This window comes from Protopterus annectens, chromosome 13.part0, assembly GCF_019279795.1.
Source record: "Protopterus annectens isolate FY-2018-M chromosome 13.part0, PAN1.0, whole genome shotgun sequence".
Classification (NCBI taxonomy): domain Eukaryota; kingdom Metazoa; phylum Chordata; order Ceratodontiformes; family Protopteridae; genus Protopterus; species Protopterus annectens.
Window position 1 is genome coordinate 1,203,547,969 of NC_056747.1, and position 23,100 is coordinate 1,203,571,068.

The 23,100-nt window shown below is 43.5% G+C and overlaps 1 protein-coding gene across 1 annotated transcript in view; it reads right to left on the reverse strand.

Moving 5' to 3' along the window:
* Positions 1-23,100, reverse strand: part of TANC2 (tetratricopeptide repeat, ankyrin repeat and coiled-coil containing 2) — a 2,676,984-nt gene that overhangs the window by 312,791 nt on the left and 2,341,093 nt on the right. The window contains exon 18 of the mRNA XM_044055212.1: positions 20,835-20,968. Within this exon, the coding sequence (XP_043911147.1) occupies positions 20,835-20,968 (134 nt within the window). The remainder of the gene's footprint in view (positions 1-20,834; positions 20,969-23,100) is intronic.

Here is a 23,100-nt window from a genome sequence, read left to right on the forward strand (position 1 = left end):
CTGGGCACCACCTTTCACATGAAGGAAGGGTTAGTTCTGAGGGATACCCGGTCTGCATGGAAGATGATGAAGGGTTCCACAGCAATGAGTGCTTGCACCTCAGAGACTCTTCTGGCTGAAGTAATGGCCAGAAGGAAGGCAGTCTTCCAGGAGAGAAATTTTAGCTCTGCAGAAGAAGCTGGTTCGAAAGAAGGCAGGGTGAGATTTTCCAAGACAAAGTTAAGGTCTCAGGCCAGTGTTGGTGCCTTTCTGGGGGGCCTCAGGTTGCTAGCCCCTCTGGGGAACTGTTTGATCAAAGGGTGTGAGAAAAGGGGCTGCTCAGTGGGAAAATGAGCAGAGGCATGAAATTTTATAGAAGAAAGAGAGACCACTGTGTAGTATGTCAGCTAAGTAATCCAGGATGAGAGGGATGGAGGGCTGTGCCATATTGGCCCCCTTAGCATGGATCCAGGTGCAGAACCTTTTCCATTTATCTGCATAAGACTTTCTGGTGCTAGGGCGTCTGGCCTCATGGATAACATCCCAAACCTGTTTGCTGAGTAAGGCAGATTGGTTTGGGGTTAGAGAATAAGCCAAGCTGCCAAATTGAGAATCTGCAATTGGGGGTGCATGAATTCCCCTTCCCTCTGGGTTAAAAAGTTTGGAATTTGAGGAAGATCTCATGGAGGCAGTGGGGGCAGGCTGTACAGCAAGGGGTACCAGTGCTGTCGGGGCCAGTCTGGAGCTATAAGAATGGTCCTTGGTTTTTCCTCCCATATTTTGGGCAGTACCCCGGGGATGAGAGGAAGGGGAAGAAAAGCATAGAATGAGAGGATGATCCAGGAGAAGGACAGGGCATCCACGTTCCAAGCCATGCATTGATGCTCCCTGGTGCAGAATTTGCTGAGCTGATGGTTGCTGTGGGAAGCAAAATTACAGTTGTGTACCTACCATAAATGTAGATGTTCGAGTGTATTCACTGTTGCAGTCATTACACTTGGATTATCCTGCTGGCAGGCGACCCGCAGTCAGCCCGAGTTCCAAAGTCTTGGTCCGGCGTTGGTTGCTGTCGCTTCTTCCCTAACGTCAGTGCGCCAGGGATATATAAAAGTTGAAATTGACACCATTTTCTTCAGTTTTTCTTGCCCCAGATGTCAAGTGCCCCCAGATAGGAAGGCTGAAAAATAATAAATATGCCAGAAAACCATGCATATAGTACTATAAACATTTCCTTCATCTGCAAGCAAATACACCACATAGGCTGAAAGAGTTGTGAAGTACAGAAAGGTCCCAGCAAAGAAAAAAGGGGGATGGTGGGTGGGTAACCTGGACTGCAACAGTGAATACACTCTAACATCTACATTTATGGTAGGTACACAACTGTGCTATGTTCATCGTGTTTCACTGTTGTAGTCATTACACTTGGGTAGAATCCCAAAGCTGAGGTAGGGTGGCTGGGTCTAGATTGGATATGGCGAGGCTAACAAGCCCTGCAGAACTGCAGTGGCAAAGCCTGCTCTGGATTTAGAGTAGAGAGGTAAGTGGTAGTGTTTAGTGAAAGTGTGCACTGAGCTCCAGGTTGCAGCTTCTAAAATATCTTTGGTTGGTACTCCTCTGAGGAAGGCTGCTGCTCTGGTAGAATTAGGCCTAATGCCCTTAGGTACTGATTTGCCATGCTGAGCATAACAGAAGCATATGCAGTGTCCTATCCATTTGGAGACTGTCTGCTTTGTAATAGGCTTTCCTTGTGATCTTGCAGCATATGCTACAAACAGTTGCTCAGTTTTTCTGAAAGCTTTTGTTTTGCCCAAGTAGAATCGTAGCTGCCTGTGTATATCCAAAGCGTGCAGAAGTCTCTCCCCTTTATTCTGGGGATTTGGGTAAAAAGTAGGTAAATGAATGGTTTGGTTTAAGGCCACATTGGAGACCACTTTGACATGAATGTTGGGTTTGTCCTAAGAGAAACCCTGTCTTGATGAAAAATGAGGAAAGGTTCTACAGCCATCAATGCCTGTAACTCTGAGACTCTTCTTGCTGAAGTTATTGCTAGGAGCAGAGCAGTTTTCCAGGACAAACATTTTAGATCAGCTGTGCTGGCTAGTTCAAAAGGAGGCAGTGTGAGTTTTTCCAAAATAAAATTGAGGTCCCAAGTAGGTACTGGTGCTCTCCTTGGGGGTCTTATATTTTTTGCCCCTCTGAGGTACTGTCGTAGTAGAGGATGTGAGAAAATAGGAGGATCCGTATTGTAATGAGCTGAAATGGCAGAGGCATGGATTTTAATAGATGAGAAAGATAGGCCTTTGTCCATCATCTCAGTTAGGTACTGCAAAATCTGAGGTATGTTAGGGACAAGTGGTTCGAGCCCTTGTGTCTGGTTCCAAGCACAGAATCTGTTCCATTTTTCTGCATAAGATTTCCTAGTGTTGGGCCTCCTGGCTTCTAAAATTACATCCATAACGGTTTTAGAGAGAGGTGCAGTCTGAGTGGCTACATTATCTGCCATGCTGCCAGGTTTAAGGTTCTGAGTTGACTGTGCAGAATCTGATTGTTTTGTTGTGTCAAAAGAGGTATTTGAGGCAGAGGCCAAGGTGGGCCTTGGGACAAACTCTTTAGGATTGGGTACCAGTGCTGGCGTGGCCGGTCTGGGGCAATCAGGATCATTTTTGGCTTCTCTTGCCTGACTTTTAGGAACACCTTGGTGAGAAGAGGCATGGGAGGAAAGGCATAGACTGTCAGTCCTTTCCAGCTGAATGACAGAGCATCCACTTTCCATGCTTGAGAGTAACAAGTTCTTATGCAAAATTTCTGTATTTGGTAATTGTGAGGGGAGACAAAAAGATCTATGTCTGGGCATCCCCATTTCTTTGTTATCATGCTGAACACTTGTGGATTTAGTTTCCATTAGTGAGGACCCATGAGATTTCTGCTTAGTTCGTCTGCCAGTGTATTTTTTGTTCCTGGCAGGAATTGTGCTTGCAGATGTACTTGATAAGTCAGGGCTGTGTTCCACAAAGTCATGGCTTGTCTGCATAGGGGTAGGAATGTGTGCCCCCTTGCTTGTTTATGTACCACATAACTGTGGTATTGTCCGTCTTTATTAATAGTTGTCCTGGATGTATTAGGTCCTTGAAGGCTGTGAGGGCATTCTGTACAGCTAGCATCTCTTTTTGATTGATGTGAAGATGCTTTTGTTCCTTGGGCCACGTGCCCTGAATACATTTTCCTGCCATATGTGCTCCCCAGGCATAATCCGATACATCCGTTGTTATTGTCTGCCTGGCTGTGGGTAAGGTGAAAGGCTGTCCATTGTTGTGGTGACAGGCCTGGGACCATCTAAACTCATGTTGTAGGCAGGGAATTATAGTTATGACTGTCTCCAGGCTGTGACAATGCTGAGTCCAAACACTTTTTAGATACCACTGTAATTTCCTCATATGCAGTTTTGCATATGGAATTAGTAGAATGCAGGATGCTATGAAACCCAGGGCCTGCAGAATTTTTCTTGCAGGGAGCTCAGCTTTTGTTGCCATCACATGAAAGTAATGAGTCTGTTGCCTTTGTTTGTCTGGCGTGAGTTAAGCCATCTGGGCAGGTGTATTTAAGCTTGCACCCAGGAATATTATCTCTTGTGAGGGCACTAGTTTTGATTTATTTTCGTTTACTGTGTACCCTAGGCAAATTAGCAGTCTTTTTACAAAGGCCAGGTGCTTTAGAAGTATGTCCTTGCTCTCTGCTTGAATAAGGCAGTCGTCCAAGTAGGGATATATTTGAATTCCTTTTTGTCTGCAAAATGCAATTACTGGTGCCAGGCATTTTGTGAAGACCCTGGGCGCAGTAGATAAGCCAAAGGGCAGTGCAGAGAATTGGTAATGCATTGAGCCTGCTATGAATCTGAGGTATCTTCTGCAAGATTTTCTGATTGGGACATGCAGGTATGCCTCTTTGAGGTCCAAAGTAACTAGCCAAACCTCCTTGCCCAGCATGGGCAGAAGTTGTTGTAGTGTTAACATTTTGAATTTTGGAACATCCAGGAAAGTATTTAGGATTGACAGGTCCAGTATTGGTCTCCAAGCTTTGTCCATTCTGGGTACTACGAAAAGTCTTGAGTAAAATCCTTGTCCCTGTTCTTGCTGTGGAACTTTTTGAATAGCTCTCATGTCCATAAGAGCAGAAATCTGTTTTTGTGCCTCTGCCCATTGATTTTGTGGCAGGTCTGGCATACCTTTTGGTTTTGGAAGCATCTGGAAGTGGAACCTGTAACCCTGAGAAACAATGCTCAGCACCCATTGATCTTGGGTGATCATGTGCCACTTTTTTGAGAAAAGTGCTAGCTTTCCCCCTAGGGGAGCTGTTAACAGATAAGTGTTTGGTATTTGCAGAGGGAAGTCATTGTGACTGTTTCCTGTAAGGTTGTGATTTATCTTCCCCTCCTTTGGGGGCCGTAGTACCCCATTGCTTGGTCAGGAGCCTTGGGGCTGAGATTTGCCTCTTGGGCGTCTGTATCTGCCTCTTTGTGGCCTGTCTGATACTGGAAAGGACCAATTTTTTGAAGACCAGTTTCTGCTAAATCTAGGTGGTTGAACCTGTAAGAAATCTTTCACTGTCTGCATTGACTTTGCTTTATCCTCCATTTTCTTTAACACCTCTTCTGCCTTAACACCAAACAAAGTATCATGCTGTAATGGAGCAACAATAATTTTACTTTAACATGGTCAGGTAAACTTTGTTCTTTCAACCAAGCATGTCTACGAATAACAGAGCCTGTTACTGCAGCTCTACAAGAAGCCTCTAATGAATCAACACCACACTGCAGAGTATGCTTTCCCAGCAGAAGTGTAAACTTTTTCCCCCATCTGTCCAGAGCTCTGGAATCCCTATCTGAGGGGACAGGATTTTTGGCAGTGGAAGCCTTAACCCCTTTGGGACCCTGAGAAATTGTTTCTGGGTCTGCAGAGGGGTTTTTGTAAAGAAATTTATGAGAGTCACGGACCCTGTAGTACCTGTCTGGCTTAACTGGTGCAGGGGGGTAAAGAATCAGGAGACAGACTGGATTCAGAAAAAACATCATCTACAATATCAAGCACAGGGGGGATAGGCCAGGGGCCTGTGCTGAGGCAATAACAGGAAATCTCTGAGCCTTTTCTTGGATTCTGAATAATTCTGGCTCTCCCAACGGAAATGCTCCCTCATGGTGCGCAGGATTTCCCCAAAAGAATAATCCTCAGGCGGTGAGCTGAAGGTATGGACTCTTCTGCATCAGAATCCTCATAGGGAGGATGATCAGAAGAGAAATCAGAGGAAATGGAAACCTGATCAGAGGAATCATAATCAAGTGTCTTGCCTAGGCTTTTTGTCAGGAGGGGGGTGGGAACCCCTGATTAACGTAATAAGGTCTTCGCCCATTTTAAGCATCTGTTTCTTTGGCATGGATGACTGTTCTGGAGAATACTGTACTTGTTTCCTTGTCTTTAATGGCGTTTTGGTTTTTGTCTTTGCTGCTGTATTAGACTTAATTGTAAGCTGTGAAGGTCTGAAAACACCCTCAGAAGCCGATGCCTGTTCAGCGGCTCCGGACCCATCTGAGGGTATAGTTTCCGTAGGCCCAATACCTTGAGTTTCCACAGGCCTCGGTGTCTCCACGTGGCTGTCGGTTACGGGTGTCAGGGGCTGCGAAAGCACCTCACTGAGAACCGGCGCACCGGCGACTGGCCTAGAAGAGGCTTCATCGGTTTTGGACCTCGGATGCCTGTCCTTTTCTTTGTCTTTGCATTTTTTGTAAATTCCGGTCGTCAGTTGTTCCGACGGCATTATGTAATTAAACCTTCGGCCAACATAATGTAAAGCAAAATCAAACCAACGTTTAATAGTGCGTTTATTAAAACCAACAACTAGTAATGTCATGGTCAGGGCCTAGGCAAGGAATACAGTAAGAGTGAAAGTCCTTATGAGGTATTTCCTTCCCACAAGAAATACAATTATTAACTTTAACTGACATCGGTCTGGAGCAAGAAAAAGTTTCCCCAACGGGATACTTAGCTTTACTGAAGACTTTGGTTCTGAAACTCAATTTTGAAAATCTCAGGAGTCGGCCGACCGGCACTTCCAAACTGCTTTTGCTTTGGGCACCGCGCGGCAAGAAAGACTGAAGAAAATGGCGTCGGTTGCAACTTTTATACCCCTGGCGCACTGACATCAGGGAAGTAGCGACAGCAACTGACGCCAGACCAAGACTTTGGAACTCGGGCCGAATGCGGGTCACCTGCCAGCAGGATAACCCAAGTGTAATGACTGCAACAGTGAAACACGAACATCAGGTCGACCTTCGGGGTTCCCCATTTCTGAGTTATTAGGGTGAAGGTACTTCTGTTGAGCTGCCACTCGTGTGCGTCCATAAGGTTTCTGCTTAAATGGTCTGCCAGGGAGTTGAGAGAGCCTAGTAGGTACGGTGCTAACAGGTGTAGTTGCATGGAAGAGACTGTGAGCCAAAGGGTAATGGCCAGCCTATATAGAGGGTAGGAGTGAGTCCTTCCCTGATTGTTGATGTACCACATCACAGTGGTGCTGTCTGTTTTGATCAGGAGAACCCCTGGAGAGAGAAGGGGCTTGAAAGCTTTCCTGTGAGTTCCACTGGCCATGTATGCACCTGCTGTCCAGGTGTGCACCCCAAGCATAGTCTGATGCATCTGTGGTGATGGTCTGGGTGGCGGGGTGTAGGAAGAAGGGCAGTCCCTTGTTGTGGGAGCATGCTGTTTCCCACCACAGAAATTCCTTTCTGAGGCAAGGAATTATAGGTAGAAGAGTTTCCAGGTCTTGAGTGTTGACACCAAAGGCTCCTCGGGTACCAATGAAGTTTCCTCATATGCAGTCTGGCATATGGAATGAGGAGTATGCAAGATGTCATGAACCCCAGAGCTTGCAGGATTTTCCTTGTAGAAAGGTGGGGCCTGGTGGCCAGTTGAGAGAAGTAGGCTGACATGAAGATTTGTTTCTTTGGTGTAAGTTATGCCATCTGAGATGCTGTGTCTAAACTTGCTCCCAGGAAGATTATCCTTTGGGTGGGCACCTGCTTTGATTTCTTTTAATTGATTGTGTGCCCTAGGGAGGTTAGTAGGTTCTTTACAAAGGCCAGGTGCTTGAGCAGCTTTTCCTGGCTGTCTGCCTGAATAGGGCAGTCGTCTAAGTACGGGTAAATTTGAATATTTCTTTGTCTGCAAAAGGCAATGGTCAGAGCCAGGCATTTTGTGAAAACTCTTTGAGCAGTAGATAAGCCAAAGAGAAGCACGGAGAACTGAAAGTGTTGAGATCCTGCCCTGAAATGGAGATATTTTCTGCATGATTCCCTGATAGGAATGTGGAGGTAGGCCTCTTTTAGATCCAGGGTGACTAGTCAGGTGTCCTTGGAGATCATAAGTAGCAGCTGCTGGAGGGTGAGCATTTTGAATTTTGGGATCACCAGGAAGGTGTTTAGAATGGATAGATCGAGGATGGGGTGCCAGGTGCTTTCTTTTCTGGACACAGAAAAAGTCTGCAGTAGAAGCCTTGTCCTATCTGTTCTGAAGGAACATGCTCTACTGCCCTCAAAGAGAGCAGGGAATGGATTTGCTTTTGAGCCTCTGCCCACTGATTTGGTGGTAGATCTGGGAACCTTTTTGAGGTTGGAAGGAGAATTTGTATCCCTGAGGCACAATGTTCAGAACCTATTGGTCCTTGGTAATGGTGGTCCATGTGTTTGAGTGAAAGGAGAGTTTTCCTCCTGGGGCAAGTGAAGTTGGGCAGAGGGGAGGTAGGGAGGAGATGAGTCACTGAGTTCTTACCATAAGGGGGTGGCTTAGAACTCCCTGGTTCTGAAGTGGAGGAAGTCCACTGCTTAGATCTCTGCACTCCCTGGGGCTGCTGTCTGGGGGGGGGGGGGTCTATTTCCACGGGGCCTAGGCTGAGCCTGTTTACTCAGAGCAGGAAAGGACCAGTGCTTGGTGGGAGAATGCCTGCTGAATCTAGGGGGCTGGACCTGTAAGAAATCTTTAACTGTCTGCATAGAATTTGCTTTTTCTTCCATCTTTTTTAAGACCTCTTCTGCCTTAGTGCCAAATAAGCTATATTTGTGCAAGGGGCATCCAACAATGTAGGTATGACATGGTCTGGCAGGGGTTGTTCCTTAAGCCATGCATGTCTTCTAATGACAGATCCAGTGACTGCTGCCCAGCAAGAAGCTTCTAGGGCATCAAAACCACAGTGCAAAGTGTGTTTAGTTACTTGACTTGCAGAATGCATTAAGTCTTGTAAATCTTTAGATTCTGCCCAAGCAGGAAAGGAAGACATTTTTTGTTTAAGGAGTTCTAAGGTACGCTGCTGATATTTAAGCATATGAAACTGACAATTTAGTGCCCTGATGGCAAGAGTAACTGAGGTATATACGTTTTTTCCCCATCTGTCTAAAGCTTGGGTAATCCCTGTTTGAGGGGGTGAGATTCTTAGCAGAGGTTGCTTTAATCCCTTTAGGCCCTTGAAAAATTACCTCAGGGTCAGCTGTACGATTTTTAAAAAGATATTTGTGAGAGTCAGGGACTCTGTAGTACCCATCTGGTTTTCTGGGAGCAGGAGGCAGGGTGTCAGGAGTCAAGCTGGATTCAAGGAAAACATCGTCCACCACATCCAGGACTGGGGAGATGGCCAAGGGTTTGTGTTGCGGATGAATTCCCTGAGTCTCTTTTTAGTCTGAGGGTAGTCCTGACTCTACCATTGGAAATGCTCTCTTAAAGTATGCAGCTTTCCCCAAAGGAAAAATACTCTGGGGAGAGGCTGAATGAATGGATTCCTCTGCATCAGAATCCTCAGAAGTGGAGAGGGTTTGCATGTCTTCATAGTCAGATGCATCAGATTCATTGGACTCTTGTTCAGACAAAACTACTGGGAACAGATCTCTTTTCCTTTTCGAAGGGGGTAGCTTGGCTTCCCCTGATAAGTGTGATAAAGTCTTCCGCCATTTTAAGCATTTGATACTGAAGCAGAGTAGCTGGCACCTGAGAGTGGGTAGTCAGTTTCTTGGGTGTGGTTCGAACCCTGGGCCTAAGGAACTCAGTTGTTTTCGAAAGAACAGTAGTTGCGAAAGAAGACGTTGGTTTGTATTGAGATTCGGTAGTGTGAAGGACTTCCTCGGAAGCCGGTGCCTGCTCAGCGGCTCCGGACCCATCCAAGGTAGAGATGACCGCAGGATCCTTAGATGAAAAAGAGTTTTGTGACATACTGGACTCCGAAAGGGTCTCGGTAGCAGCCTGTGAATCAACTGAAGTGGGCATCAGGGGCTCCGAAAGCATCTGAGTACCGGAGGACTGATGACTAGCTTAACGGAAGCGACATCAGTAGGTTTGTACTTGTACAGTCTGTCTTGGTCTTTACCTTTACATTTTTTCAGAAGATCTGCTGTCAGATGGCTTACCGAAGCCATATCAAAATTCAAGGACTGTAAACGAAAATATCTGGCTACAATAAGGGCCCAACGACAGATAGTTCTGGTGTTAAACCACAAAAGTGACAATGGGGGACGTTGTGGTCTGGGCCTATACAAATGACGCAGTAAGAGTGGAAGTCTCGGTGTGTTATTTGCTTTCCACAGGCGAGACAATTATTAACTTTTTCTGACATCGGTTAGTGCAAGAAAAAAGGATCCCCAACAGGGTACTTAGCTTTAAAAGACTTCAACTTCAATTCAGACACAAACTCAGGTAGCGGCCAACTGGTACTCATACAAAAGTACAGTTTTGTACCTACCATAAATGTAGATGTTCGAGTGTTCACACTGCTGCAGTCATCACACTTGGGTTATCCTGCCGTCAGGTGGTCCCGCAGTCGGCCAGAGTTCCAAAGTCTTGGTCCGGCATTGGTTGCTGTCGCTTCTTCCCTGACGTCAGTGCGCCAGGGGTATATAAGATGCATCCGACGCCATTTTCTTCAGTTTTTCTTGTCCCAGATGTCAGGTGCCCCCAATTGGTAGGTAAAACATATTGCTATATAAAAATATACATATAAAAATAAAACAATACCTTCAGTCACAAGCAAATACACCACAGAGGTTGTATAGGATAGAAAGGTATAGATAAGTCCAGCTTGTTCAGAGGCGATGGAGGGAGGGTAACCTGGACTGCAGCAGTGTGAACACTCGAACATCTACATTTATGGTAGGTACAAAACTGTACTATGTTCATTGTGTTACACTGCTGCAGTCATCACACTTGGGTTGAATCCCAAAGCTAAGGATGGGTGGTGGAACTAAACAGGGTTTGGACAGGCTAGTAGGCCCTGCAGAACTGCAGTGGCAAAGCCAGCTCTGGTTTTAGAGTAAAGAGGTAAGTGATAGTGCTTGGTGAAGGTGTGCACTGAACTCCAAGTTGCAGCCTCCAAAATATCCTTGGTTGGTACCCCTCTGAGGAAGGCTGTTGATGTTGCCGTAGCCCTGGTGGAATGGGGCCTGATGTTACCAGGCACAGATTTCCCATGGTGTGTGTAGCAGAAATGGATACAATGCCCTATCCATTTTGAAATGGTCTGTTTTGAGATAGCTTTTCCTTGAGATCCTGCAGCATAGGATACAAAGAGCTGGTCAGATTTTCTGAAAGCCTTAGTTTTATCCAAGTAGTAACGTAATTGCCTGTGAATGCCCAAAGAATGTAGGAGCCTTTCCCCTTTGTTCTGGGGTTTTGAATAAAAGGTGGGCAAATGAATGGTTTGGTTTAGGGCCACAATGGATACCACCTTTGGCATAAAGGAAGGGTTAGTTCGTAAAAATACACTGTCTTGATGAAAAATGATGAAAGGCTCCACTGCCATTAGGGCCTGTAGTTCTGAGACTCTTCGTGCTGAAGTTATTGCTAGCAGCAGGGCAGTTATCCATGATAGGAACTGTAGATCAGCTGTGAAAGCTGGTTCAAAGGGCGGAAGTGTAAGCTTTTCCAAAACAAAGTTGAGATCCCAAGTTGGTGTTGGTGCTCTCTGGGGCGGTCTTATGTTCTTAGCCCCTCTGAGGAACTGTCTTAGTAATGGATGTGAAAATATAGGAGGATCCGTGTTGTATTGAGCTGAAATAGCTGAGGCGTGGATCTTAACAGATGAGAAGGAAAGTCCTTTGTGCAACATCTCAGTTACATATTGAAGAATCTGAGGAATATTTGGGACAAGGGGATTTTGGCCTTTAGCCTGGTTCCAGGTGCAGAATCTTTTCCATTTGTCTGAATAGACTTTCCTGGTGCTGGGCCTCCTGGCCTTCAGAATGACATCCAGCACAGCTTTAGAGAGAAGTTTTGACTGGTTGTTTAGGCAATTTGCCATGCAGCCAGATTTAAAGTCTTGAGCTGGCTGTGTAGAATCTGATTGTTTTGCTGAGTGAGCAAGTGAGGAATTGTAGGTAAAATCCATGGTGGGCCTTGAGCCATGTTCCTTAGTACTGGATTACAGTGTTGGCATGGCCAGTCTGGAGCAATGAGTATCATTTGTGGCCTCCCTAATCTGGCTTTCAGCAGCACCTTAGCCAGAAGAGGCAGAGGAGGAAAGGCATACACTGTCAATGTTTTCCAACTGAATGAGAGGGCGTCCACTTTCCAAGCTAGTGTGTGGTATGTCCTTGTGCAGAATTTCCGTAGTTGGTACTTTTGGGGGGAAGCAAACCGATCTATGTCTGGGCTCCACCATTTTTGAGTTATCATTGCGAATACTTGTGGATCTAGTTTCTACTCGTGAGGATCTATGATGTTTCTGCTTAGATCGTCTGCCAGTGTGTTTTTCTTTCCTGGCAGGAATTGTGTTTGTAGTTGAACTTGGTAGGTCAGTGCTGTGTTCCACAAGGTCATTGTTTGTCCGCATAGGTGGTAGGAGTGTGTGCCCCCTTGCTTGTTTATGTACCACATCACTGTGGTGTTGTCCGTCTTTATTAGGAGTTGTCCTGGATGTAGGAGGTCCTTGAAAGCTGTTAGGGCATTTTGTACAGCAAGCATCTCTTTTTGATTGATATGTAGATGCCTTTGGTTTGCAGACCATTTGCCCTGAATACACTGTCCTGCCATGTGTGCTCCCCAGGCATAATCCGATGCATCTGTTGTTATAGTTTGCCTGGCTGTGGGTAAGGTAAAAGGCTGACCCTTGCTGAGGTGACATGCCTGAGCCCACCATAGAAACTCCTGTTGAAGGCAGGGAATGAGTGGAATTATTGTTTCCAAGCTGTGGCTGTGTTGAGTCCATACGCTTTTCACATACCATTGTAATTTCCTCATATGTAGTTTTGCAAATGGTATTAGTAGTAGGCAAGATGCTATGAATCCCAAGGCCTGCAGAATTTTTTCTTGCAGGGAGTTGGGTCTTTGTTGCCATCATTTTAAAGTATTGAGTCAGTTGTCCTTGCTTGTCTGGCGTGAGATAAGCCATCTGGGCCGTTGTATTTAAGCTGGCACCCAAGAATATTATGTCTTGTGAGGGCACTAGTTTTGACTTCTTTTCGTTTACTGTGTACCCTAGACAACTTAGTAGGTTTTTGACAAACCCCAGATGCTTTAATAGAATGTCCTTGCTTTCTGCTTGAATAAGGCAGTCGTCCAGGTATGGATATATTTGAATCCCTCTTTGTCTGCAGTATGCAATTACCGGTGCCAGGCATTTTGTGAAGACCCTGGGCGCAGTAGATAAGCCAAAGGGCAGTGCAGAGAATTGGTAATGGGTTGAACCTGCAATAAATCGGAGGTATCTTCTGCAATTTTGTCTGATAGGGACATGCAGGTATTCCTCTTTAAGGTCCAACGTTACTAGCCAAGCCTTCTTGCCTAGCATGGGAAGAAGTTGCTGTAGTGTTAGCATCTTGAATTTGGGTACTTCCAGGTATGTGTTTAGAATTGAGAGGTCCAGAATGGGTCTCCAGGCTTTGTCCTTTCGGGGAACTAGAAACAGTCTTGAGTAAAATCCTTGTCCTTGCTCCTGTGTAGGAACCTGTTGAATGGCTCATGTCCATGAGAGCTGAAATTTGCTTTTGAGCCTCTGCCCATTGATTTGGTGGCAGGTTTGACATTCCTTTTATCCTTGGCAAAGTGTGAAAGTGGAATTTGTATCCTTCAGATACAATATTTAGAACCCATTTCTCTGTTGTGATGATGTGCCAATTGTCTGCAAAAAGTGCTAGTTTCCCCCCAAGGGAGCTGCCAAGAGGGTTTTGTTTGGTAGTCTGAGGGGTAAGTCATTGTGTTTGTCTTCTGGGAGTTTGAGACCTGTCTTCTCCTCCTTTTTGGGTTGTGGCACCCCATTGTCGAGGCTGGTAAGTGCCTTGTGGCTGGCCTCTGCCCCTTGGACGTCTGTATCTGCCCCTCTGTGGTCTGGCAGAAGCTGGAAAGGACCAGTTTTTGGTTGGCCAATTTCGGCTGAAACAAGGGGGTTGAACCTGTAAAAAATCCTTGACCGTCTGCATAGATTTTGCCTTATCCTCCATTTTCTTTAAAACTACTTCTGCTTTTACACCAAATAAAACATCCTGCTGTAAAGGTGCATCCAATAACTTTGCTTTAACATGATCAGGTAAAGTTTGTTCTTTTAACCAAGCATGCCTACGTATGACAGACTCTGTCACTGCTGCTCTACAAGAAGCTTCCAATGAATCAAATCCACATTGCAAAGTATGTTTTCCCACTTGTTCAGCTGAATGCAACAAATCTTGCATTTTCTTGTAATCTGGCTGTTCTGTATGTGCGAGCATTTTTTGTTTTAATTGAGACATCAGATATTGTTGATATTTCAGCATGTGAAACTGACAATTTAAGGCCCTCATAGCTAGAGTAGCTGAGGTATATACTTTCTTTCCCCATCTGTCTAGTGCTCTAGAATCCCTTTCAGAGAGCACAGGATTTTTAGCAATAGAGGCCTTAACCCCTTTGGGACCCTGGGAAATGGTTTCTGGGTCAGCAACAGGGCTTTTATACAGTCAGGGACTCTGTAGTATCTGTCTGGTTTGGCTGGTGCAGGAGGTAGTGAATCTGGGTTAAGGCTAGATTCTGAATAAACATCATCCACAATGTCTAACACAGGTGGAATAGAAAGTGGTCTGTGCTGGGGTAGTAAAAAGAACTCTCGGAGCCTTTTCTTAGAATCAGAGTAATCCTGGCCTTCCCAGTGGAAATGTTCCCTCATAGTATGTAAGGTTTCCCCAAAAGAGTAGTCTTCTGGGGGAGATGCAGAAGGGATAGACTCTTCAGCATCAGAATCTTCATAAGGGGGAAAGGAATATTCCTGTTCCTCAGAAGAGTCTGAGGAAATCGAAACCTGGTCAGAGGAAGCGTAGTCCTCCTCCTGCCTTGGCCTTTTATCAGGAGGGGGATGGGAACCCCTGATTAGGGTAATTAAGTCTTCAGCCATCTTAAACATCTGTTTCTTAGGCATGGGGCCTTGTACTGGGGACTGCTGTACAGTCTTCTTTGTTTTTAAAGGAGTTTTCAGTTTTGCATAGGATTTAATAGTGAGTGTAGTCAGTCTGTAGACACCTTCTGCAACTGAAGGCATTTCAACTGCACCGGGATCTCCTTCAGGCATGGAGTCGGAAGGGCCTAAAGGTAAAGGTTGTGGAGGCCTAGCAATCTCCACTTGTGAATCGGATGTTGCCTGGGGTTCTAAATCAGCGGTCGTCAGGGGCTGCGTAGGTGCCTCACTAAAAACCAGAAAACAGGCGACTGGCTTAGCAGAGGCCTCGGAGTCCGGTTTGGATCTCGGCTGCCTGTCCTTATCTTTGCGTTTTTTATGCATTCCGGTCGTCGGTTGTTCCAACGGCATGGTATAATTAAATTTCCTACCAAAATACTGTCGGGCGAAATCAAACAGTCGTTTAATAGTTTGTTTATTAAACCTAGCACAAAACCGACAACCTGTGACGTCGTGTCTGGGCCTAGGCAAGGAATACAATAAGAATGAAAGTCCTTATGAGGTATTTGCTTCCCACAAGAAATGCAATTGTTAACTTTTTATGAAATCGGACTGAGGCAAGAAAAGGTTCCCCAATGGGGTACTTAGCTTTATGAAGACTTCGGACCGAAATTCAATTTGAAAATCTCAGGAGTCGGCCGACCGGCACTTGCGAACTGCTTCTGCTTCGGGCACCGCGCGGCAAGAAAGACTGAAGAAAATGGTGTCGGACGCATCTTATATACCCCTGGCACACTGACGTCAGGGAAGAAGCAACAGCAACCGACGCCGGACCAAGACTTTGGAACTCTGGCCGACTGTGGGACCGCCTGACGGCAGCATAACCAAAGTGTGATGACTGCAGCAGTGTAACACAATGAACATATGCTTCTGCTTCGGGTTCTATGGCAAGAAAGACTGATGTAATGGTGTCGGCTGCCTTACTTTATACCACTGACGAGCTGACAATAGTCCTCAAGCGACAGCAACCGAAGCAGAAATACTAAGTCTCTGGAATCTGGGCCGGCCGAAGGCTACCCTGGCATGCATAACCCAAATGTGATGAGTGCAACAGTGAAACACGAAGAACATCTTCTCCCTGGCTATTTGTAACTATTAGTACATCACTGTATCTGTGTTGTGATAAGTAGATGCTATTTGTCATGTTTTGATGGGGCAACAAGTACTAAAAAAATTATGTGACAACCAGTCAAATTAAAATCCTGAAGTATTACACTGTAGCAATTATAACTGTAGCTAGTTAGGATAATTTGGTTGAACCTGTGAATGGAAGCACTTACCCTGTATCCTTTATGTCAGGAGCATACCACCCTTTACATTACAGGATGATTTCAACTTTCTGCTTTCTAGTGACATATCAATTATAAGTGTGTTCAGAGAGAAAGAAAGGGTTATTTTATGTGCTAGGTCTAAAATAAATTGCAGCATTCTTTGACAGTGAACCAAACAGGTTTACCTGACGAAAGAGATAATGGACTTCTGTTTCAGTTTGTTCCATCTAAATGTTGTCAAAAGAGGTAAATTATAAGAGGTCGTCAGTAACGCGTCATAAATCCTAAGTGCTACAGTATTAATCTTTACAAAACAACAACAACATGTAGTTCCCACCACGGGAATCAGTGAGCCCTCCTGTAAGTGTGTCTTGTACCAGTGCCTGTTGCAAAAAAACTTTGCAGGGAAGTCTAGGGAGAGTTCAAAAATATGCAGCTGTACAGACAGTCTTAGTCCTTGGTAGCAAACTGAATTTACTTCGTCATTAAGTAAATGCGCTATGAGCAGTATCTGTAAAATACTCTTCAGTGGGTACCAGTCCACTCAGATAGTTTTCCAGTAATGTATTCCACATATCTAGTGCCCTCTTCTATATGTGCCAGTAATACACAGATTTTGACATTTTCTTCTACATTCTATTAATTTTTCTTCTAAAAGTTCAAGTTTTACTTCTGAGAAAGACATGCTGGGTATAATGCTCTTAAATCCTACTGACAGCTCCAGTTATTGATCTGAATATGCAGACAAAGCTGTTTCCATATTTTCCATCCTTTTACAAAGATGAGAAATATAATCCGACAAGGTGGAATTAATTTTGAGTAGTTCAGTCATAACTTGTACAAATGTGGAATCCTCCATAGCTTCAATAGATTTCTCTCTTTCCTGAACTGGAGCAGATACGTATGAACACTTCAATGTTTTCTGGGTATATGCTTGACTTCTTGACAATTCAGTTTCATCCTACAAATTTAGATGAGTAGATTCTTGACTCTCACTTTGAAGCATGAACAGTTACTACATATCCAGCCTTCAGAAGTGCTGGCAACAGTTAACACTTTTATCACAAAAGCAACAGCTTCAGCAGTAAATACACACTATTTAAACTGTGAGACAATGATCTCTCATAAAATATATCTAATGTGCTCTTTGCCCTGAGTTCTTTCATGGATGATGTTAATTTTATTTTAGATACAGGAGACTAGTATAAAGGCAATGGAAATTTAATCTGTCTTACTAAAGATTATGCTCACTATTCACGTGTCTGGTACTCAAACCAGAACTAACAGGGTCTCTGCAGAGACTAAGGTAAAGACAGCATTTTCCAAGCTCACTGGCTTTTATCACAATAGAATTGTACCAAACTGCGGTGGCGGTGCTGCGGTAGCGTTGTCGCCTCACAGTAAGATGTTGTCCTGTTTGATTCTCAGCTAGAGCGTCTTGTGTGTGGAGACATGCGTGAATGGGCGTACCTTCGTTGAAGGTTGTGCGTCAGGGTCGGCAACTCAGCACGTAAAAATCTACTGCCGATCATTAGCGGACTGAAGCTCCGCTGTGGCGACCCATAACCGGGAAAAGCCAAAAGACACAACAATAACAACTGTCCATGTAGAATCAACGACGTTCAAGTGGCTGACAGACAAGGTTCTCAGACCTCACATGAGATACTCAGCTTACCTGGATGATGTAGTCATCTACTCAGAAGACTGGCAAAGTCAGCTCTTTAAGAGACAAGACATTTTCCACTCCTTATGTCCAGACGGTCTGACTGTTAATCCAGCCAAGTGTAATTTAGGCACGGTAGAAGCCCACTATTTGGGGTATTTTATAGGCGAAAGGATAGTCAATCCACATTCTGAGAAAATTCAAGTAGTGCTAAACAGCAGCCACTATGAACAGAAAGTTCAAATCATTCTTGAGTCTGGATAACTATTAACCTAAAATTTATTCTATACTTTCCTCCCTGAATGACCTGATCAACGTCACTGCACTGGTGAAAGTCAAATGTACAAATAAAACAAGAACAGGCATTTCTGCAGCTGATGAATGTTATGTTCTGTGCCAATATTACTGGTCCCTGACTTCTCTAAATAGTTTATTGTATTCACAGATGCCTCAAAAGTAGACTTGATAACCAGATACATTAACTGGTCAGACCATTTTCAGCCATGACCCAAGCTGCAAGTAGAAAAGATTAATGATCAACAGTACATACAGACATAACTAAACAGAATGAAACAAAGTGAACATTACTAAAGCTGAACAAAGCTGATAAAATAAATAGCCACAACTTGCTTGAGCAACAAAGGCATTAATCACCACAACAAAAAATCACTGTGAATAGAGGAGATGACAGAAGGTGAACAACTAGGAAAGGATATACGCTAACAAGGGACACAGCAGTGGCAAATGATGATGACAAAGAAAAGTCCAACTTACAGAGGATACCATGAACAGTACTTCAACATGTACAAACTAAATGTGGCATATCAGCAAGTACATCAGCAAGGCAATGTCTTAATGCCACAGTGATCTTTGTCCCAAAGAGCAGAAAAATATTCTTAATAAGAAAAGGTATACTCAAAAAAGAAAAGTGAACAGCTGGTCTTTAGGCATGCTGCGGGGTTAATGTTTTATCTAAAGCACCTGAACTTAAAGAGATCTGAAAATGCTCTTTCAATTTAATTTTAAATTTGGACAAAGGTCATACCTCTCAATTTTCAATTTCAAGAAATCTGGATAAAGCTAAAAATAATGGGGTAACAAAGGCCCAAAGTCAGGGACAAATTTTAAATCCTGTTCTTAGAAAGTTGCTAGAATAATAGATTTTGCATTTCTGTGCATTTTCTGGAGGATACAAAGTCTACTAAGTAGGGTTAGTACAGGGGCCAAGGTGTTTGCCTTATAGTCACAAGATGCAAGGTTTGATTTTTATCTTTAAGTGTTTGGCATAATGGTCAAGTCTTCACCTCACATACACAAAGTAGAAGGTTTGATTCTGATGTTGAGATATTAGCCAAGATTAAAATGCCCCTTCAGGCCAATTGGCCAAGTAGACTGATTACTAATGTTGTTGAGGACTTATGCTCCGTTTCATTATTTTAGGGGTTGGGGTTAGTATAATGGTTAAGATGCGTCTCTCACAGACACAAGGTATTGTGTAGGATTCTGACCTTTGGGAAGGAAATGGCCCACAGGGCAGCTAGCCTAGTAATTAGCTATGAACGTATGAACGGATAAAACTTAAATGTATGACATTTTTAGCTATTTCAAACCTCAATGGCTTGCCAGAAATCCACAAATTTTATGAAGAACAGACCAAAAATATGAGGCAAAAATCTGGATGTTCTGTGTAAATATGAATATGGACAGTTGAAAGGCAAATACCAGAACCTCTCAACCTCTCTCACAAAAAGCTGCATGTCTGCAATGCTGTGGCATGCCATCAATTAAATAGCACTTTTTTTTCTAATTTAGGTAGGTCGAGATTAGTACAAGTACAAATGGAGCTGCATCTCCAGCATCTCATGTTCGCAATGCTTCAAAAAGCCTACAATATCATCCTTTCTTTTCACTATAAACTGAGCATGTTCAGTTACTTAAGAGACCATCTGATGATACCCATCAATTTATACTAGTTAAACAATCTCTATATATGTATTTACTTTTGTTAACCAGGGTAGAACACTGATCCATGGGAACCACTTTCAGGCTCTGCCATGGAGAAGAAAAAGAAAAACAATGGTACAAAATGAAAAGTATGAAGAGAATTCAAAACAAATTTAATGATACACGAGTGTCAGTGTATGGGGAGTGCTACAGAATCTTGAAAGATCAAAATCCCGAGACCAAAATCTCGAAAGTTCAAAATACTGAAAACTCAAAATACTGAAAGCACACAGGATATCAACACTTACTATATTCCAGCACAAGTACATAGATAAACAAATAAAAGACAAACCATATTACTCTTCTCCAAGTATAAGCAGGGGGGGGGGGCAAGTCCCTGTGAACCACTGCACCCCCCACACCCCCTGCTACTTAAATATATCAACTCAGAGATTGCACTTAGTGTAGTGCAATCGCGGAGTTGATATATTTAAATAGCGGGGGTGTGAGGGGCACAGCCCCCCCACATGGGGGGTGCAGGGGAGCTTGCCCCCCTGCGTACAGTTGAAGGGTAATGTGTTTCTGTATGTACTTATGCTGGAATATAGGTATCCTGTGCATTTTCAGTATTTTGAACTTTCGAGATTTTGGTCTCGAGATTTTGGTCTTCAGGATTTTGGGCTTTCAGGATTCTGTAGCGTTCCCCAGTGTGTGATATATCTGATTTGTTTATAAAAGTGGGTATATGAGTAGAACACCACTTTATGTAGTGCATATTACAGTACTAAAAATGGGGGACACCTAGTCAACAGCTTAAAAATCGGGGGGAAAGAGGAGAAATAGCAGGTTAGCAGTGAAGAAAATGAGGGCATAGGAAGTTATCAAGGCCTTTAAAGTGGGAACTTTTACAAGGTGAAATCAGGCTCAAGATCCAAAATGTACAAGTTGCAGAAAAACTGAAACATGCTCACCTAGGCAGGTATGTAATGATACAGTAATGATACAGGGTATGTTTGCAGGAGTAAACACACACACACACACACACACACACACACACACACACACACACACACACACACACACACAAATCAGACAAAATTACTCCCCAGTGGTAAAGCAAAACAGGAAATCCCAACAGCAGCATCATGCATTTCCCAGTACAGTACACTTTTTTTTCCATGCAAGACAATTTATTCCTCTGGCTCTCATTCTGTTTCCATACATTTTTCCCATTAACATCTGAGGGAAAAAAATACATTGCCATTTGGTAAGTTAAACTGTAATAATATCTGGCAACATCAGTACTCTACAATGTGTATTTATGCAAGGAATCACATTTTACACTCTAAAGCAAGTCAGAACTCGAGAGAAATGGTAATAACTTGCTAGAGTATCCATCCTACAGCCAGAACTGAATGTAAACTACTTAACTGTAGGCAGTGATCAAGTTATAACACATTAAGAATAAAATTACTGTGTTACAGTGAGCAAACACTTTGTGCAAGTGTAATGACTGACAACACAGCCTTAAATATTACCTGCCAGTGTCCCTGCCGCACTGCGCTGAACAGTGGGACCACCCCACGTCGATTCGGTTGCGATACTGCTGCTCCTTGCTCTAAAAGTAATCTGCAGACCTCAAGCTTCCCCCGGCCAGCTGCAGCTGTTAGAGCTGTGAAAAAGAAAGTCAAAAAGCAAACTTAATCACAGCAAAGCATGAGAGACAACTGTGGCAATAAAATCATGAGAGGTAAAATATATATATATATATATATATATATATATATATATATATATATATATACATACATATATATATATATATATATACATACATATATATATATATATATATATATATATATTTATAAATGTATAAAGTTTGTTACTTTAACAAAAGTAGAAACCACGATTGCAAAGTCATCCCCAGTGAAACAGTCGGCCCACAACATAAACCACTAGTTGCCACAATCAGCTGCAAGTAGTGGTCAGAGAAGGCTCTAAGGTCAACAGAGACAAGGTTGCTGGAACCTGTGTTCTGAGAGACTGCCTTACATATTATCTGCAATTATACAGAGCTGAGTATATATTTTTTTGGTTATAGAGTTTAATTGTTGCTTAGATCTGTGTTGAAACTGTTGTCTCACTGTTCTGAGAGACTGATCGGCCAATATACAGAGCTGAGAATATTTTTTTGGTTTTAAAGTTTGTACCATTAGTTTTTGCTTAGATCTCTGTTGAAACTGTTTTGTTGGTGGCTTTTGCAGTTGCCCGCCCCACTGTAGATTTTATCTGTGACACTCTCCCCATCCCATCTCTTTACCACATTCTACCTAATAAACTCTTTCTGCACTTGCTTTTAGTCCTTTTTAATTTAATTGCATTTTTTAAACTGTGTTTGGTCTAATATTGCTGCATACTCAAGTGTGCTAGCTTGCACTGCATGTGAATTGTTTTTTACTACTGTTTTTGCTATTTTTCTGTAAAAAAAAAAAAAAAAAAAACTGTAAGCCTGTTTCCTACCTTTCCTGTAACTAGTGTTCCAGATACAGACTTGCTGTATCCAGGACTGTATGTAAGCTTCTGAGTCCCCCAAGCCTATCTGTGTTGGTGGGAAGCCTTCTAGCTTATCAGTGGGAGTGGTAAGCACTAGGTAACCTGTCTACCACAAACGTAAGTAGTGGTTCTGGCCTAGAATTTGTAGTTATTGGCCGTTTGGGCAATCTCTTCCATCTCTCTCAACTTTCTGATTTGAAAGCCTGTATTTGCACTTGTTTCTGTCCTGTAACTTATCTAGTGCAGATACAGATTCTTAGTTTTAGCACTTAAATTTGCTTGTTCATGCTCAGCACTTGTTCAGAACTTGTAAGCACTAAATAAGCTACTAATTACTATAGCACTCTATCTTCCTCATTACCTAGAGGAAAACAGTTTTTGTACTTACTTTTCTCACTTGCTTAGAGTAAAACAGCTCTTGTACTCAATTTCCTCACTTATCTAGAGGAAAACCCCTGCAACTCTCTTTTTGCGCGGTCTTGCGCACAGAGCAGCGCCAGGCAGCGCCAGTTAGTTGGGGGTATACTATTCCCGGCCCCACAAAGTCTGCACTGTAAATTTTCCCTTAGAACTAGGCAAGCCTCAACTCAAGTGCTTCAGATCAGCTGCTCTTATTGCAGCACTTGCAAAACAGAAATCAGCACTTGTCCTAATCTCCTAGACAGCACTATTATTCTCCAAATTTCCTAGACAGCACTATTATAATATAGCATAAGACCCCCGATCGTCCACAGGACTTAAGTTCAATTTACTCTTCAAAGCATGTCCAGAGGTCAGCTTCAGGTGTATTCTCCAGTTCATCTGGTGGAATTGGGCATCCTGAGGCAATGTCACAACTGCCTCATGTATACAGACAACCCTCTCCTCTTACCTCTAGACACAAACACTTGTGAGAGATGCAAATACACAGCTAGACTGGAAGCTAAGCGCTCTCAACCCATGACTGTAACAGACAGTCAAGAGGATAAGGGACACACTTGCATCACACCACCTGTCACACATGAATCTACAAAACAGGCACCGGCAAAACATACGCATAAATACACAAAAACATATTCGGAGGCACTAGGTACCAATCTGAAAAAGAAACAGTGCCCTCCAAAGCAGACAAGCAAGCAACCTGCACCCCCGAACACAAGCCAGAAAACACATAATTCATCTCAGCAGTGTGCCTCACAACAACCATTAAGGCAAAACACCATACCTAACACGTTAGTAATTGGAGACTCTATAGTAAGGCACACGGAT